This window comes from Nerophis ophidion, linkage group LG03 (assembly GCF_033978795.1).
Source record: "Nerophis ophidion isolate RoL-2023_Sa linkage group LG03, RoL_Noph_v1.0, whole genome shotgun sequence".
NCBI lineage: Eukaryota > Metazoa > Chordata > Actinopteri > Syngnathiformes > Syngnathidae > Nerophis > Nerophis ophidion.
In genome coordinates this window covers 11,361,301-11,381,039 of record NC_084613.1, presented here as the reverse complement: position 1 = coordinate 11,381,039, position 19,739 = coordinate 11,361,301, and the positions used below count along the sequence as shown (strand labels likewise).

The 19,739-nt window shown below is 39.7% G+C and overlaps 1 protein-coding gene across 1 annotated transcript in view; it reads left to right on the top strand.

Annotated features, from left to right (window-relative positions):
• Window positions 1–19,739, top strand: part of hsp90b1 (heat shock protein 90, beta (grp94), member 1) — a 63,238-nt gene that overhangs the window by 13,601 nt on the left and 29,898 nt on the right. Inside the window, exons 12-20 of the mRNA XM_061893656.1 lie at window positions 1,750–2,019; window positions 2,085–2,330; window positions 2,400–2,536; window positions 2,607–2,685; window positions 5,441–5,596; window positions 5,676–5,792; window positions 12,886–13,258; window positions 18,785–18,820; window positions 18,925–18,977. Of these exons, the coding sequence (XP_061749640.1) occupies window positions 1,750–2,019; window positions 2,085–2,330; window positions 2,400–2,536; window positions 2,607–2,685; window positions 5,441–5,596; window positions 5,676–5,792; window positions 12,886–13,258; window positions 18,785–18,820; window positions 18,925–18,977 (1,467 nt within the window). The remainder of the gene's footprint in view (window positions 1–1,749; window positions 2,020–2,084; window positions 2,331–2,399; window positions 2,537–2,606; window positions 2,686–5,440; window positions 5,597–5,675; window positions 5,793–12,885; window positions 13,259–18,784; window positions 18,821–18,924; window positions 18,978–19,739) is intronic.

Below are 19,739 nucleotides of genomic sequence, written 5' to 3'. Positions count from 1 at the left end.
GCGTTTGTTTTGTTTACTAGCATTATCTTGCAGTCTACATGTATGATTGCCATCTACTGGTCACACTTATTACACTATGTGCCAAATAAAATTGCTTCGAGGTCGGTAAGCACAACCAGAATTAATCCATACATTAGGTGCACCGGGTTATAACGCGCACTGTCGATTATTGAGAAAAAGGATTTTAAGTGCGCCTTACAGTCCGAAAAATATGGTAGTAATGTGGATGAATCCACTACTCAGATTTTGTGATTGTCTCTGCAGACGCATCTTAGATCAGTGGAGCCTTACTTTACGTTTAAGTTTTGTTTTTTTACCAGGCATACATGCTTTTTTGAAAAATTGCAACATTACTTAGACTAGGCCTGTGCAATTATTTTGACTCAAGGGGCCAAATTTTAGAGGAACAAAATGTCTAGGGGCCAGTATATCAAATTTTAGGAACTCTAATACAAAACATCCCTATTTTATTTTTCTGAGACACCCAGAATGTACATTAAAATAACACATGTGGGATTTACAATAACTATGAATGGTAAAACACTAAATATTGACAACATATGAACATCACACCTCTCCATCCACATATTTTTACAAACACGACATATGAATATGGAGGGTAAGAAAAACCCACCTACCGTATTTTTTTGGACTAAGTCAAAGTTTTTTTCATAGTTTGGCTGGGGTGTGCGACTTATACTCCGGAGCCACTTGTGTGAAATTAACACATTACTGTAAAATATCAAATTCTATTTATCTCATTCGCGGAAGAGACAAAGATGTCAACAATCGTCACACACACGTCAGCAATCGCCACACACGTCAACCAATAAGAATTGGGCGGGGGAGGGTCATGGCAGAAGTGCATTGTGGGTCATGGAATGCTAACTACTATATGCTACTGCCATAGCTATTAAAATGGATCATTTCATCGTTGGTAACTTATAAAAACTGAGAAGGGCTGAAAAAAAAGTTGGACCGAAAAGGAAATCATGTACTGCAGATTACAAGCTAGACGTAGTGAAATATGCAGCAGAAAACAAGAGGAAGCGGCGCAGAGTTAAGAAGCGACATCGAGGAAGATTTCATGTGATTTATTGATTAGGAGTGACAGATTGTTTGGTAAACGTATAGCATGTTCTATGTTATTTGAATGGTTCTTACCATAATGTGTTAAGGTATCATACCAGGCACCTTCTCAGTTGGTTATTTATGCGTCATATAACGTACACTTATTCAGCCTGTTGTTCACTATTCTTTATTTATTTTAAATTGCCTTTCAAATGTCTATTCTTGGTGTTGGATTTTATCAAATTGACCCCAAAAATGCGATTTATGCTCCAGTGCGACGTGTTTTTTTTTTCTTCTTCTTCTTCTTCTTTTATTATGCATTTTCGGCAGGTGCGATTTATACTCTTGAGTGATTTATAATCCGTAGAATACGGTACAATCCGACATCTGTATCACTAGGCTTTTGAACTTTCTTGTAAAAAAATCTCCTTGCGTGTACCATAGTAACTAGATTACCATAGTAACTAGTACATCATGCAAAAGGCCTGATTCCAACCATTGAAATACCTTGTATAGTTCAAGACTTGCAGTCATTTGAAAACATCATAATGGCAGCTACAGTTTTCATCTTAAAAGATCTTAAAAATAAAAATATTTGGGAATGTCTGGCGGGCCGGATTTAATTAAATTTTCCCAGGTGTGGTATACATGAAGCTAACAGTCGTTGTCGTCGACCAGGTTATCCGCAAGAAGCTGGTGCGCAAGACGCTGGACATGATCAAGAAGATGGCAGAAGAGCACTACAACGACAAGTTCTGGAAGGAGTTTGGCACCAACATCAAGCTGGGCGTCATCGAGGACCACTCCAACAGGACCCGCCTGGCCAAGCTGCTCCGCTTCCAGACTTCCAACAGCGACACGGTGCTGGCCAGCCTGGAGCAGTACGTGGAGCGCATGAAGGAGAAGCAGGACAAGATCTACTTCATGGCCGGCACTAACAGGAAGGAGGTGAGGGGATCGGAGGTTTTGACCACCAAGGAGGCAAGAAGTGACCCTTGTGAGTTGTCCCTCAGGCGGAGGCGTCTCCCTTCGTGGAGAGGCTGCTGAAGAAGGGTTACGAGGTGATCTACCTGACGGAGCCCGTGGACGAGTACTGCATCCAGGCTCTGCCCGAGTTCGACGGCAAGCGCTTCCAGAACGTGGCCAAAGAGGGCGTCAAGTTTGACGAGAGCGACAAAGTCAAAGAAAAGCGCGAGGCTCTGGAGAAAGAGTACGAGCCTCTCACCACCTGGCTGAAGGAGAAGGCGCTCAACGACAAGGTCAATAAGAAGCCTGTTGTCTGGCTGAATGACCAGCAGTCCATCTCAACCTTTTTGACTCTTTGACAGATTGAAAAGGCCGTGCTCTCGCAGAGGCTCACCAACTCGCCGTGCGCCCTGGTGGCCAGTCAGTACGGCTGGTCGGGCAACATGGAGAGGATCATGAAGGCCCAGGCTTACCAGACCGGAAAGGATATTTCCACAAAGTGAGTGCTCACTTTTTAAAAACAACCTTGATGTTAAACTGCAGCTGACAAAGTCTCTCTGGTATTTCAGTTACTACGCCAGCCAGAAAAAAACCTTAGAAATCAACCCCAAACATCCGCTCATCAAGCAGATGCTCAAACGAGTCAATGTAAGTAACAATCGCCTTTTTTATTTGTGCACCTGTTTGAAATCTAACTTGAGTCTTTTTAGTAAGTTCTACTCAAGAGAATGTCTAACACAAATATATGGAATAGTAATTGAAAGAGAAAATGAAACCAAATTTCTTGGTATGATTGACAATGAATTGAAATGGAAATCTCATGTCAAAAAAATATATATAACATGCAGTAGCAAGAAACTCGTCAATGAATATAGCAAAACATGTTTTCGACCAAAAATCACTCCGTATTCTCCTACTGCTCGCTAGTGTTACATATGAGTTGTGTAGAAATATGGGGAAATAAGTACACTTCATTAACAGTGTTACAAAAAATGTCAGTTGGAATGATGTTGAATATTGAAACCCTACAAACACTTTATACATTGAATCAAATATACTGAAATTTCACAACATAGTGAATTAGCTAAAAGCTAAAATTATACACAAATCAAACTAATCTGCTACCCAAGAATATACAACAATTAACAAGAGGAAAAATATAATCTTTGAAGAAAATGTCATTTAAAACATTTATAAGCACGTACAACACTTAAGACATTCAGTATGTAGAGTTAAATTATGGAATGGGTTTAGCAAAAATCAAAACAATGTACTAATATGATCCACTTTAAGAAACTCTTTAAACTTAGTGTCTACGGAGAGAACCATGATAAACGTTCTGAATTTCTCATTCATTTTCAAGATAATCTTACTCATCTCACAATATGAAATATAACTCAATTATTTATTACTTATGGTGTATATCGTGAATAAATGGAGAACAGGAAGTGAACAAAAGTTTGAGTAACTATGTAAAGGAAAAATGGGTAGGATTTAAATAAGCTATGCTTCTTCCAAATCTTTTTCGAACATGTTTAATAGAGAAACTGGAAATTGTGATTGTATCATGTTGTATGCATGCATGTTTCAAATAAACTACACTCAACACACGCTGGAAAGCTAATAAGCTGTGACTCGCAGAAATGCTGTTGTGCACTTTTCACACATGCACGTGAAGGTTAAAAAGACATTTTTTTTTTTTAAACCTGACTGACAAACTAAAAAGGGGCTTTTTGTAATAGTAATACATTTCTTCATCCACAGCAACCCTGAGATGAACCTGATTGCACATTTTTTTTTTTGCCTTTTGAGAGCAATTATACATTTATTTTTGTAAAGAACTTAAATTAGGATCTAATTTAAATTGTAAATATCTTTATTGTACTACGTAGTTAATCATACATTATTTTTATTAGGAGCTTTAAATTTAACTGATCATTGTATTGTACTATATGGTTTTATCATACACTATTACAGCTTTATGAATGTAATTGGATTTAAAATATTTTATTGTACTACATAACGTATTTTCCGGACCATAGGGCTCACTGGATTAAAAGGCGTACTGCCGGTGAACTGGTCTATTCAGGTCATTTTTCATACAAAGGGCACATATGGTGCATTGAAATAGTCTTAACTTTTTTCTAAATTTAAAAGACTTCCTTGTGGTCTACATAACATGTAATGGTGTTTTTTTTGGTCAAAATGTTGCATAGATGTTTTACAGATAATATACAAGCCACTTTCTGAGGATGCGCCGTTATGTGGGCGGTCTTATTTATGTGGCTCACCTTCAACAGCGTCTACTTCCCGTCTTTGTTGTAGCGGTGTAGCGTGCAAGGACGGGAGTGGAAGAAGTGTCAAAAAATGGCGCTAACTGTTTTAATGACGTTCAGACTTTACTTCAATCAATAACAGAGCAGCGTCTCCTCATCCGCAAACACCGGTAATGTGTCCCGTAAAAAAACGTCTGACCGGAACTCTAATGACTAAAGTTCCTTGGGTGAATAATGTAAAATCACTTTACCGGTATGTTTTTAGTGCTTTCATGACTACTTTACTGACAGTTATGTAAGAACTTTACACTACTTTATATTAGAAATGGCAACAGCGGAGGATGAATGTCCCATAACAAGAAGATAGAGGAAAAAGAAATAACTACAAAGGCAGACGTGTGCAATTTTACAGGATTTATGCAGATCCCAAATACAGATCAACAGGTATCGGAAGGTGAGAAAAGTTGCTTTTGCATATTGCAAAACAAAATGCAAAATGTCTTTTTATATATATATATATATATATGATATTACTCTTATGTGGAAGCACATCAAATTGTGCAGCCTACACTTTTATCTATCAATCGTTTACTTATATAGCCCTAAATCACTAGTGTCTCAAAGGGCTGCACAAACCACTACGACATCCTCTGTAGGCCCACATAAGGGCAAGGAAAACTCACACCCAGTGGGACGTCGGTGACAATGATGACTATGAGAACCTTGGAGAGGAGGAAAGCAATGGATGTCGAGCGGGTCTAACATGATACTGTGAAAGTTCAATCCATAATGGATCTCCAACACAGTCGCGAGAGTCTCTTATGTTTGACTGCCATCTACTGGTCACACTTATTACACGATGTACTATATAAAATAGTTTAGAGGTGGGTAAGCTCAATCAAACTTATTCCTTACATTAGGCGCACTGTCGAGTTTTGAGGAGTAAAAAGGATTTTAAGTGCACATTTTTATAGTCCGGAAAATACGGTAATCAAATCGTCCACCCAAGAACCGGAATGGAATCCTAAGTTGTAAGGTTTCTGTCAAAAGTCACTTAAGGTTTTTTTTTTCGTTTTTAAACGGACATGCTGTGTTCCTGCATGTAAAATACTTTTTGGCGCCTGCAGGACGACGCCGAGGACCAGACGGCGTCCGACCTGGCCACCGTCCTCTTCGAGACGGCCACCCTGCGCTCGGGCTACCAGCTGGCCGACACCAAGGCGTACGGCGAGAGGATAGAACGCATGCTGCGGCTCAGCATGAACGTCCCTCTGGATGAGGAGGCAAGTCATGCGACGCCCATAAGTTTACGGGTGAAAGACTCAGGTGGGACAGCAGGGTTGAAGTGTGCACTTTGTGCAGGTGGAGGAAGAACCAGAGGAGGAACCTGAAGAGCCAGCAGATAATGAAGATGATGATGATGATATTGAAGAAGAGACCGATGGAGCCGAGGGAGATGACGTTGATGAAGAAGAAACGGTAAGAACGCTTTGTTTGCACGAGTGTCTCGATACCAATATTATTGGATGTATTTTAACAAAAAATGTTAGTACATTAAACATGTTTATTATTGCAAGTTTGCCCTTAAATAAAATAGTGAACATACTAGACAACTTGTCTTTTAGTAGTAAGTAAACAAACAGACTCTTAATTAGTTTGCTGACATATGCAGTAACATACTGTCATTTATCATTCTATTTTTTTTCCTACATAAAGGACAAACTGTAAAAATTGATTATTAATCCACTTATTCATATACTATCTGCTTACATTCTCTTTTAACATGTTCTATCTACACTTCTGTTAGAATGTAATCACTTATTCTTCTGTTTGATACTTTACATTAGTTTTGGATGATACCACACATTTAGGACATTTAGGTATCGCTCCGATACCAAGTAGTTACAGGATCGTACGTTGGTCATGTTTAAAAGTCCTCATGTGTCCAGGGACATATTTTCTGAGTTTATAAACATAATATGCATTTTTAAAAAGCAAGATTTTGTGGTGATATCGATTTAATCCCAGTAGTATCGACTAGATACGCTCCTGTACTTGGTATCATTACTGTATGTCAGGTGTAGATCCACTAATGGCGTTTGTTTACATTTTGACGCCGGTGAGCTATGGTGTGCAGTGAAGCATGTTTTATGTATTCCTCGTCCTCCAGTGATGATGATACTTGTAAGAAACTTTGTCACCTTGGGGACCAGGATTGGTGATTTTAGAAGTAGCTAAAACACTGCAGACTGTGGCTGAACGTAACTATCCATGTCTTAAAGCAACCTTTTTGAGCCAAAATGCGTCCGTTCTCCCTTTTCTGTCGACACACTGTCTGCTTGTAAGTACTCGTGTGTGTGCACGCGCTGCCGAACATGCTCGTCTGCTTGTAAAACCCAGCAATTTATGACTGAGGGGTATGGACTTTTTGTTTTTTGAGGTGGTATAGTACGGAATATGATTGATTAGTATCACGTTACTATACTAACACTGATATACAATCCTAGTTTGCACATTAACAAGTTGAATGTTTAAACTTTCGTGGCTCCATGTGTTATCTCCTAGGCGACAAAAGACGAACTGTGAAACATCCACTTGAAGAGCACGAGGAGGAACAACAGAGCTGGGAAGTGGTTCTACCTCCCACTGTGGTTGTCCTGGGTTGGGGTTTTTATAAGGAGCGCGTTTGTTTTGTTTGTTCTGTATTTTTTTTTTTATTACATTCCTCATGATTGTAAATTTGTTAATATTTAACTGACCTGTTGATGGAAAGATCCTGTATTGATTGAATAAATGTCTCCTGGAAGAACAGGCTTGTTTTTTTGCTACTCACATCATTAAGGAAGTTATTTGCATCCATTGCTCTTCTTCCGCTTTTTCGAAGTCAGGTCGCGGGGGCAGCAGCCTAAGCAGGGAAGCCCAGACTTTCCTCTCCTTAGCCACTTCGTCCAGCTCTTCCCGGGGGATCCCGAGGCGTTCCCAGGCCAGACGGGAGATAGTCTTCCCCGTGGCCTCCTACCGGTCAGATGTACCCTAAACACCTCCCTAGGGAGGCGTTTGGATGGCATCCTGACCAGATGCCCAAACCGCCTCATCTGTCTCCTCTCAATGTGGAGGAGAAAGTTATTTGCACAGTCCCTGATTTAGTTTTTATGTTAGTGTGAATGTTGTCTGTCTATCTGTGTTGGCCCTGCGATGAGGTGGCGACTTGTCCAGGGTGTACCCTGCCTCCCGCCCGATTGTCGCTGAGATAGGCGCCAGCGCCCCCCGCAAACCCGAAAGGGAATAAGCGGTAGAAAATGGATGGATGTTCCAGATTAGTTTGGCACAAGAAGCATTAAAATTGGCATAGAACATCTGCACTTTTCCTACACCATATTGGGTTTTTAAACTTTTTTTAAAGAGCATTGTCAGTTATGGACTACAATTATTGAATTTGACTTTTTTTTTTATTTTTTATTTTTTTTTTAAGGGCCTTCAAAACCTGTTATCACTAAACTGTAGAAAAAAAATCTTGCAATATAACACGATTTCAAGACTGGTTACAAAAAAAGCTAAAACTGACATCTGTCGATGTGCAGATTGGCGGGAAAATTCCAATTGTAAAGTATTTAGATGTGTTTTAAACCCCCTAAACTAGAGTAAAAAAAAATCTGTAAATGTAGTCTTGGTAAGATTTCCTGAAATTACATTCTTTTTATTGAAACTTTTATTAGATTGCACAGTTCAGTACAATAGACCAATAAATGGTAACACCCAAATAAGTTTTCCAACTTGTTTGAGTCGGGGTCTTTGTTAATTCGTAGTAAAGTATCCAAATTCAAGCTTTATCCACTTAATTTATGCACGACAGTGTAGTCAACAGTGCACAAAACAAGGTTATTTTCTACCACATACAAAACCTGAAGGCTTAGTTGTCCACATGCGTGGACAGTACCTCTTTTTTTAGCTCTTATTTCCAAAAGTGTATACACTACTGAATTGGGGTCTTATGGCCACTTATGTGGACACTTTTACTGCCATCTGGGGGTGTCAGAAAAGCCCATCATACAATGGAATTTGGGGGGAATAAGTGTCATAATTAGCATGTGACTAAAAAAGTACACATGTGTGTACTTATGGACTAAGTACATTATTACGAAAGATAATTCTTAGTTTGTTTTCTAATTATGGTCCAATAAGCCCAAATAGCAAAGGGAAATAAAAACATGTAAACAGCTTGGGCCTTAAGAGATTTTAAATCAAACCTGTATCAGCAATTAAAACGTCTAGTGGTACTGTTAAAATTCAAATAAAACTTATCAAAACGGGAGAAAATAAGGAAAATGTTTGAACTGTTTGTAGAACCCATTCGACACCATGTAAGCAAGTGGTTCCGCTTGTAGTCTGATTTGAGTGGAAATGGGCATTCCCCCGTTTTCATTGCCGACATTGTCTCACAAGATGTTTCTCTTTAAATATCCTTCTTGAAAATGGCCTTGCAAATATCTGCCACCTTGTCAACATTTCCTTTAAATTGCTTCTTGTGATTGGATAATTACTTTGGAATGACAAGTGAGCATCCAATCAGGCTATTTAGGCTATTGTCAATAACTTGTGATCAGATTGTCTATCAACTGTATGTGTTCCCAAATTCATCCGCTAACGATCCCGATGAGTAACCAATCGCGGGACGCGTAAATGTCGCGCTCAACGTGAGGCTGACTAGAAGGCCTGACTGACAACTCGTGATCTGACTGGCTATCGCAATTATCTATCAACTGTATGCCCCCGTTGTTGATTCTCAAAGCTCCGGGCAGATTTGGTACAGCACTGCAACATAAGCTAGCTGAATTCTGATTGGATACAAAATAAAAATAACAGCACTGAAAGGAGTAAAATATGACATGAAGAGAATATGAATACTTTTAAATATTTAGGGAAAGTAAGTCCATTTTCTTCCGCTTATCCGGGGTTGGGTGGTGGGGCAGCAGCCTAAGCAGAGAAGCCCAGCCCTCCTTTTCCCCCAGAAGCCACTTCGTCCAGCACCTCCCCGGGGGAACCCGAGGCTTTCCCAGGTCAGCTTGGGAGACATAGTCTTCCCAACGTGTCCTGGGTCTAAGAGTCGAATATATCTTTATTGTCATTGTACAAACCCTATTTCCATATGAGTTGGGAAATTGTGTTAGATGTAAATATAAACGGAATACAATGATATGGAAATCCTTTTCAACCCATATTCAGTTGAATATGCTACAAAGACAAGATATTTTATCAAACTCATAAACTATTTTTTTTTTCAAATAATTAACTTAGAATTTCATGGCTGCAACACGTGCCAAAGTAGTTGGGAAAGGGCATGTTCACCACTGTGTTACATCACCTTTTCTTTTAACACTCAAACGTTTGGGAACTGAGGAAACTAATTATTGAAGCTTTGAAAGTGGAATTCTTTCCCATTCTTGTTTTATGTAGAGCTTCAGTCCTTCAACAGTCTCAGCTGTCGTATTTTACGCATCATAATGCGCCACACATTTCCGATGGGAGACAGGTCTGGACTGCAGGAGGGCCAGGCAAGTACCCGCACTCTATTTTTTTTACGAAGCCACGCTGTTGTAACACGAGCTGAATGTGGCTTGGCATTGTCTTGCTGAAATAAGCAGGGGCGTCCATGAAAAAGACGGCGCTTAGATGTCAGCATATGTTGTTCCAAAACCTGTATGTACCTTTCAGCATTAATGGTGCCTTCACAGATGTGTAAGTTACCCATGCCTTGGGCACTAATGCACCCCCATACCATCACAGATGCTGGCTTTTCAACTTTGCGTCGATAACAGTCTGGATGGTTCGCTTCCCCTTTGTCCGAATGACACGATGTTGAATATTTCCAAAAACAATTTGAAATGTGGACTCGTCAGACCACAGAACACTTTTCCACTTTGCATCAGTCCATCTTAGATGATCTCGGGCCCAGAGAAGCCGTTGGCGTTTCTGGATGTTGTTGATAAATGGCTTTTGCTTTGCATAGTAGAGCTTAGACTTGCACCTGCAGATGAAGCGACAATAGTATTTAGTGAGTGGTTTTCTGAAGTCTTCCTGAGCCCATATGGTGATATCCTTTAGAGATTGATGTCGGTTTTTGATACAGTGCCGTCTAAAGGGATCGACGGTCACGGTCATTCAATGTTGGTTTCCAGCTATGCTGCTTACTTGGAGTGATTTCTCCAGATTCTGTCACACACCATAGCTCGGTGCTATGTCTCCCTCTAGTGAGCGTAACTGGTATTACTACAAACTATTACTTTTCAATTAAAAATGTTTTGTTTTTTTAAATGAGCCACTGCTTTTACCGATTAAAAAAAAAACAAACGCTTACAAATTATGAATGTTTAGGCTGTACAAATCCACACGCTCTTAACGGGACGGGAGCGGCGTTTTTAAATTTGCTCCGACGAAATCATTGCGGTTGCCATGGAATCCCGGGGTCACATGCGCTGATTTCACCCCCTGCATGTCACACACCATAGCTCGGTGCTATGTCTCCCTCTAGTGGGCGTAACTGGTACTACTACAAACTATTATTATTTTTCTATTAAAAATGTTTATTTTTTTAAATGAGCCACTGCTTTTACCGATTAAAAAAAAAAAAACGCTTACAAACTATGAATGTTTAGGCTACACAAATCCGCACGGTCTTAACGGGACGGGAGCGGCGTTTTTAAATGTGCTCCGACGCAATCATTGGACGGGCGGTTGCCATGGAAACCCGGAGTCATGCGCTGGTTTCACCCCCTGCATGTCACACACACCATAGCTCGGTGCTATGTCTCCCTCCAGTGGGCGTAACTGGTACTACTACAAACTATTATTTTTCTATTAAAAATGTTTTTTAATTTTTTTTTTTAAATGAGCCACTGCTTTTACCGATTAAAAAAAACACGCTTACAAATTATGAATGTTTAGGGAACACAAATCCGCACGCTCTTAAAGGGACGGGAGCGGCGTTTTTAAATTTGCTCCGACGAAATCATTGCGGTTGCCATGGAATCCCGGAGTCACATGCGCTGATTTCACCCCCTGCATGTCACACACGATAGCTCGGTGCTATGTCTCCCTCTAGTGGGTGTAACTGGTACTACTACAAACTATTATTATTTTACTATTAAAAAGGTTTTTTAATTTTTTTAAATGAGCCACTGCTTTTATCGATTTAAAACAAAAACGCTTACAAATTATGAATGTTTAGGCTACACAAATCCGCACGCTCTTAACGGGACGGGAGCGGCGTTTTTAAATTTGCTCCGACGAAATCATTGCGGTTGCCATGGAAACCCGGGGTCACACGCGCTGATTTCACCCCCTGCAGTTCACACACACCATAGCTCGGTGCTATGTCTCCCTCTAGTGGGCGTAACTGGTACTACTACAAACTATTATTTTTCTATTAATGTTTTTTTTATTTTTTTTTAAATGAGCCACTGCTTTTACCGATTAAAAAAAAAAACACGCTTACAAATTATGAATGTTTAGGCTATATAAATCCGCACGCTCTTAACGGGACGGGAGCGGCGTTTTTAAATTTGCTCCGACGAAATCATTGCGGTTGCCATGGAATCCCGGGGTCACATGCGCTGATTTCACCCCCTGCATGTCACACACACCATAGCTCGGTGCTATGTCTCCCTCTAGTGGGCGTAACTGGTACTACTACAAACTATTATTATTTTTCTATTAAAAATGTTTATATTTTTAAATGAGCCACTGCTTTTACCGATTAAAAAAAAAAAACGCTTACAAACTATGAATGTTTAGGCTACACAAATCCGCACGGTCTTAACGGGACGGGAGCGGCGTTTTTAAATGTGCTCCGACGCAATCATTGGACGGGCGGTTGCCATGGAAACCCGGAGTCATGCGCTGGTTTCACTCCCTGCATGTCACACACCATAGCTCGGTGCTATGTTTCCCTCTAGTGGGCGTAACTGGTACTACTACAAACTATAATTTTTCTACTAAAAATGTTTTTTTATTTTTTTAAATGAGCCACTGCTTTTACCGATTAAAAAAAAAACACGCTTACAAATTATGAATGTTTAGGCTATATAAATCTGCACGCTCTTAACGGGACGGGAGCAGCGTTTTTAAATTTGCTCCGACGAAATCATTGCGGTTGCCATGGAAACCCGGGGTCACACGCGCTGATTTCACCCCCTGCATGTCACACACGATAGCTCGGTGCTATGTCTCCCTCCAGTGGGCGTAACTGGTACTACTACAAACTATTATTTTTCTATTAAAAATGTTTTTTAATTTTTTTTTTAAATGAGCCACTGCTTTTACCGATTAAAAAAAAAACACGCTTACAAATTATGAATGTTTAGGCTATACAAATATGTACGCTCTTAACGGGACGGGAGCGGCGTTTTTAAATTTACTCCGACGCAATCATTGGACGGGCGGTTGCCATGGAAACCCGGGGTCACATGCGTGGGTTTCTCTCCCCTCCCAACCAGGTCGAGCAGCAGCAGCAGCAGCAGCAAGAGAAAAGATGCTCGGACCAAGAGCATCCTTTTGACGGCGTGCTGACGTCGCGGTTCTTCCTCTTTATCGCCATGTTGCGCTTTTTTTAACCCGCCCCCCCCGCGCACGTTCGTTCGGCCTGCCGCCTCGGGAGTCCTCCGCCCCCCCCGGCCCCCCGCCCCCGACGAGCGGCCAGATCACAGGAATGAGTATAGAAATCCCCGAGGGACTGACGGAGCTGCTGCAGAGTTTTACCGTGGAGGTGCTGAGGAAGCAGCCCGGGGACCTGCTCGACTTCGCCCTGCAGTACTTCACCCGACTCAAGGCCGGGGAGAGCCATGGGCCGCAGTCCAACGCCCGCGCCGGGAAAGCGGTCAATTTCTTGGAGCAGGCCGTGCGGATCGAGGCGGAGAACAGCGACGAGGACGACGACGAGGATTTTGAAGGTAAGTCAGGATGGCTGATGATGCAGATTACGGTTTTGGTTTTGTTTTTTTTGAAAAAAATAAAACATCCAGCAGATCCTTTAGAACAGGGGTCTCAGATACGCGGCCCGCGGGCCATTGCGGCCCGCCAGACGTTATTTTGTGGCCCTAACCTTAATATGAAAGTTTAAAGGGGAACATTATCACCAGACCTATGTAAGCGTCAATATATACCTTGATGTTGCAGAAAAAAAGCCCAAATATTTTTTTAACCGATTTCCGAACTCTAAAAGGTTGAATTTGGCGATTTAAACGCCTTTCAATTGTTCGCTGTCGGAGCGATGACCTTTCACCCGTGACGTCACAACGGGAAGCAATCCGCCATTTTCTCAAACACATTACCAAGTCAAATCAGCTCTGTTATTTTCCGTTTTTTCGACTGTTTTCCGTACCTTGGAGACATCATGCCTCGTCGGAGGGTGTAAAAACACGATCAGACGGATTCAAGTTGACTTACTTACGTGCTAACATGCTATTAAGGCTAGCTGTATGTACATATAGCATCGTTATGCCTCATTCGTAGCTCTATTTGCCTCCACCAAAATTTAATGCCAAACAAACACATACCAATCGACAGATTCAAGTACACCAGTGGTCAAAAGATGCGAAAGTCCCTCGTTTGTTCTGCACATTTTACCGACGACGGCTATGCTACGACAGAGATGTGTGGATAACCTGCGACACTCAAAGCAGATGCATTTCCGACGATAAAGTCAACGAAATCACAAAGGCGAGTTTTGTTGATGTTATTGACTTATGTGCTAATCAGACATATTTGGTCACGGCATGACTGCCAGCTAATTGATGCTAACATGCTATTTAGGCTAGCTGTATGTACATTTGTAGTTATATTTGCATCCAGCCTTTCCCTCCATCCACATTTAATGCCAAACAAACACATACCAATTGACGGATTCAAGTACACCAGTGGTCCAAAGATGCGAAAGTCCCTCGTTTGTTCTGCACATTTTACCGACGACAGCTATGCTACGACAGAGATGTGTGGATAACCTGCGACACTCAAAGCAGATGCATTTCCAACGATAAAGTCAACGAAATCACAAAGGCGAGTTTTATTGATGTTATTGACTCATGTGCTAATCAGACATATTTGGTCGCGGCATGACTGCCAGCTAATCGATGCTAACATGCAATTTAGGCTAGCTGTATGTACATTTGTAGCTATATTTGCATCCAGCCTTTCCCTCCACCCACGTTTAATGCCAAACAAACACATACCAATCGACGGATTCAAGTACACCAGTGGTCAAAAGATACGAAAGTCCCTCGTTTGTTCTGCACATTTTACCGACGACGGCTATGCTACAACAGAGATGTTTGGATAACCTGCGACACTCAAAGCATATGCATTTCCAACTATAAAGTCAACGAAATCACAAAGGCGAGTTTTGTTGATGTTATTGACTCATGTGCTAATCAGATAAATTTGGTCACGGCATGACTGCCAGCTAATTGATGCTAACATGCTATTTAGGCTAGCTGTATGTACATATTGCATCATTATGCCTCATTTGTAGCTATAGTTGCATCCACCCACATTTAATGCCAAACAAACACATACCAATCGACGGATTCAAGTACACCAGTGGTCCAAAGATCCGAAAGTCCCTCGTTTGTTCTGCACATTTTACCGACGACAGCTATGCTACAACAGAGATGTGTGGATAACCTGCGACACTCAAAGCAGATGCATTTCCAACGATAAAGTCAACAAAATCACAAAGGCGAGTTTTGTTGATGTTATTGACTCATGTGCTAATCAGACATATTTGGTCGCGGCATGACTGCCAGCTAATCGATGCTAATATGCTATTTAGGCTAGCTGTATGTACATTTGTAGCTATATTTGCATCCAGCCTTTATATCCACCCACATTTAATGCCAAACAAACACTTACCAATCGACGGATTTAAGTTGCTCCAGTGGTCAAAAGATGCAATCGTTGGTTAGAAGGCGATCGCCGAATAGCTTCAATAGCTTCAGTTGCTTCAGTTTCTTCTTCAATTTCGTTTTCGCTATCTGCCGCCACAACCATCCGTTTCAACAAATGTATTGAATCGCTTAAGCCGCTGAAATCCGAGTCTGAATCCGAGCTAATGTCGCTATATCTTGCTGTTCTATCCGCCATGTTTGTTTGTCTTGGCGTCACTATGTGACGTCACAGGAAAATGGACGGCTGGATTTACAGATAGCGAAAATCAGGCACTTCAAAGCCTTTTTTCGGGATATTCCATGATGGGTAAAATTTAGAAAAAAACTTCTAAAAATAAAATAAGCCACTGGGAACTGATTTTTATTGGTTTTAACACTTCTGAAATTGTGGTAATGTTCCCCTTTAATGTAAGTGCGGCCTGCAAGTTTTGTATGAACGGCGCTTGACAGCGTCGCGTGCGGAGCTGAAGGAATCTACCAATTACGTCGTGGTATGTGGTTCTGGTGGTCCGAACATTGACGTCACTTGCGTGATGCAAGCGGAGAATCCCCCCAATCCCGCCCCCCCTTCAATTTGCTCCAGACAGAGACGATTTTTATTATTTGGGTCCAAAATGGCTCTATCAACGTTCAGGGTTGCCTACCCCTGCATTAGTGGAAAAGCGGCAAATGAGTGAAAGCGGCAGAGACGTTGCCATGGAGACGAGGGTTTTCTATCGTGCCTGGCTGCACCTGTCCGTCAGTAATAACGGTCCCCCATAACCTGAACCAATTCAAACTGTTATTTGTTGTTGTTGTTTTTTTTAAATTTACATTTCTTAACCCTCATTTTGTACATTTGTATTTTGATTTTATTTTGTGTTGAAAATAAAAATAAAGACATTTAAATAGATTTTTTTTTCAAGAAATCTTTTCTCGCGGCCCAGACACTGCATCCAGTGGCCCCCAGGTAAATTGAGTTTGAGACCCCTGCTTTAGAATGACCTCAAATGTGCGGTGAGAGATTGCCTCATAGAGGAACTGATTTGCATGTTTACGTCATATTCAGTTTACATGGTGTCTACTTCTTTACACACATTAGCTTGTCGGACAATGTGTGTAGTTATGAAGACATCTACATTCCAGTCATACAATGTTTGTTTGTTTTTTAGCCTGTTATTGTTTATGCCCAGTCTAGTTGGACCTGTATATTGTACATATTACATGTTGTTATGAAGGTGTCTGTTACTACATTATATACAATATATATATACTTTCAGGGTGTATATTGTACATTTTACATATTGTTATGAAGGTGTCTGTTATGACATTATATATTTACTTTCAGGGTGTAAATTGTACATATTACATATTGTTATGAAGGTGTCTGTTACTACATTATATATATATATACTTAGTTTGTATATTGTACATGTTACATATTGTTATGAAAGTGTCTGTTACGACATTATATATATATACCTTCAGGATGTATATTGTACATATTATATATTGTTATGAAGGTGTCTGTTACGACATTATATATATACTTAATGTGTATATTGTACACATTACATATTGTTATGAAGGCGTCTGTTACTACATTTTATATATATATATATATACATATATATACTTACAGTGTGTATATTGTACATGTTACATATTGTTATGAAGGTGTCTGTTACTACATTATATATATACTTTCAGGGTGTAAATTGTACATATTACATATTGTTATTAAGGTGTCTGTTACTACATTGTATATATACTTGCAGGGTGTATATTGTACACATTAAATATTGTTATGAAGGTGTCTGTTACTACATTTTATATATATATATATATATATATATATATATATATATATAAATATATATATATATATATACTTGCAGTGGGTATATTGTACATAATAATATTGTCTGTTACTGCATTATATATATATATATATATATATATATATATATATATATATATATATATATATATATATTTGCAGTGTGTATAGTGTACATATTACATATTGTTATGAAGGTGTCTGTTACTGCATTATTTATATATTTATATATATATATATATACTCGCAGTGTATAGTGTACATATTACATATTGTTATGAAGGTGTCTGTTACTGCATTATATATATATATATATATATATATATATATATATATATATATATATATATACTTGCAGTGTTTATAGTGTACGTATTACATATTGTTATGAAGGTGTCTGTTACTACATTATATATATATATATATACTTCTAGGGTGTATATTGTACATGCTACATATTATTATGAAGGTGTCTGTTACTACATTTTATATATATACTTGCTGCGTGTATATTGTACATATAGTTATGAAGGTGTCTGTTACTACATTATATATACTTGCAGGGTGTATATTGTACATATTACATATTGTTATGAAGGTGTCTGTTACTACATTATATATATATATATATACTTCTAGGGTGTATATTGTACATGCTACATATTACTATGAAGGTGTCTGTTACTACATTTTATATATATACTTGCTGCGTGTATATTGTGCATATAGTTATGAAGGTGTCTGTTACTACATTATATATACTTGCAGGGTGTATATTGTACATATTACATATTGTTATGAAGGTGTCTGTTACTACATTATATATATATATATATACTTCTAGGGTGTATATTGTACATGCTACATATTATTATGAAGGTGTCTGTTACTACATTTTATATATATACTTGCTGCGTGTATATTGTACATATAGTTATGAAGGTGTCTGTTACTACATTATATATATATACTTGCAGGGTGTATACTGTACATATTACATATTGTTATGAAGGTGTCTGTTACTACATTATATATATATTTGCAGGGCGTATATTGTACATGCTACATATTGTTATGAAGGTGTCTTTTACTACATTATATATATATTTGCAGGGTGTATATTGTACATGCTACATATTGTTATGAAGGTGTCTGTTACTACATTATATATATACTTGCTGTGTGTATATTGTACATGTTGTTATGAAGGTGTCTGTTACTACATAATATATATATTTGCAGGGTGTATATTGTCCATGCCACATATTGTTATGAAGGTGTCTGTTACTACATGATATATATACTTGCTGTGTATATTGTACATATAGTTATGAAGGTGTCTGTTACTACATTATATATATACTTGCAGGGTGTATATTGTACATGCTACATATTGCTATGAAGGTGTCTGTTACTACATTATATATATACTTGCAGGGTGTATATTGTCCATGCTACATATTGTTATGAAGGTGTCTGTATATTGTCTTTACAAAGGCAGACTTCTTGCACAGGCAGTGCAGGGGTCCCTAATGAAGTGTCTGTGTGCATTGCCATTGAATGTGATTGAAGAAGCAGGCGCCGCCGGCCAGATGACCTCATTCAGACAAATGAGGTCAACACGTTTTTTTTAAAGCGCATGCTCAGTCGCGATCACCTAAATAAAGACTGACTTTAATGTGAGCGTTGTGTGTTTTTGTTTTGTTTTATTCCAGCGCCGGTAATAAATCGATTCATCAGGAGAGCATCAGGTGAGAGTGTTTAGTGTCTGGATTTTTTTTTCCCGTCCGTCTTTGCTCATCGTGAAGTCATGGAGTCGGGTGACCGACCGCCAATGCTGCTCTTTGTGCTGCAGTGTGCGCCGAGGCCTTCAACCCTGATGAAGATGAGGACGACAAAGAGCCACGGGTGAGCACGCAATCACTCATTTTCACAACATTCCGTACGTGTCCATGCACTAAATTGGTCCGATTCCCCGAAATATTTGGCTCTAAATCAGCCTTCGAGGTTGCGGAGTGTGTTTATAAGGAATTTTCTTCCGAAAGCGCGTTGGTGAGGTCGCACACTGATGTTGGTGGAGAAGGCCAGGCTCTCAGTTTCCGTTCTGATTCAACCCAGACGTGTTCTATCTGGTTCATGTCAGGACTCTGTGCAGGCCAGTCAAGTTCACCCACACCAGACTCCGTCATTCATGTCTTTATGGACACTGGTGGACGGTCACGTTGGAAGAGGAAGGGGCCCGCTCCAAACTGTTCCCACAAGGTTGGGAGCATGGGATTGTCCAAAATGTTTTTGGTATCCTGGAGCATTCATAGTTCCTTTCACTGGAACTAAGGGGCCAAGCCCAACTCCTGAAAATCAACCCCACACCATCATTCCTCCGCTGACCCTTTTCTGTTAGTTTACGTGGCTTACCACTTGGTGGCTGAGTTGCTGTTGTTCCCAAACTCTTCCATTTTCTTATAATAAAGCCAACAGTTGACTTTGGAAAATTTAATATTTCTTTTTGGTATCCTAGAGGATCCAAAGTTCCTTTCACTGGAACTAAGGAGCCAAGCCCAACGTGGCCTACCACTTGGTGGCTGAGTTGCTGTTGTTCCCAAAATTTTCCATTTTCTTATAATGAAGCAAACAGTTGACTTTGGAATATTTAATATTTGTTTTTGTATC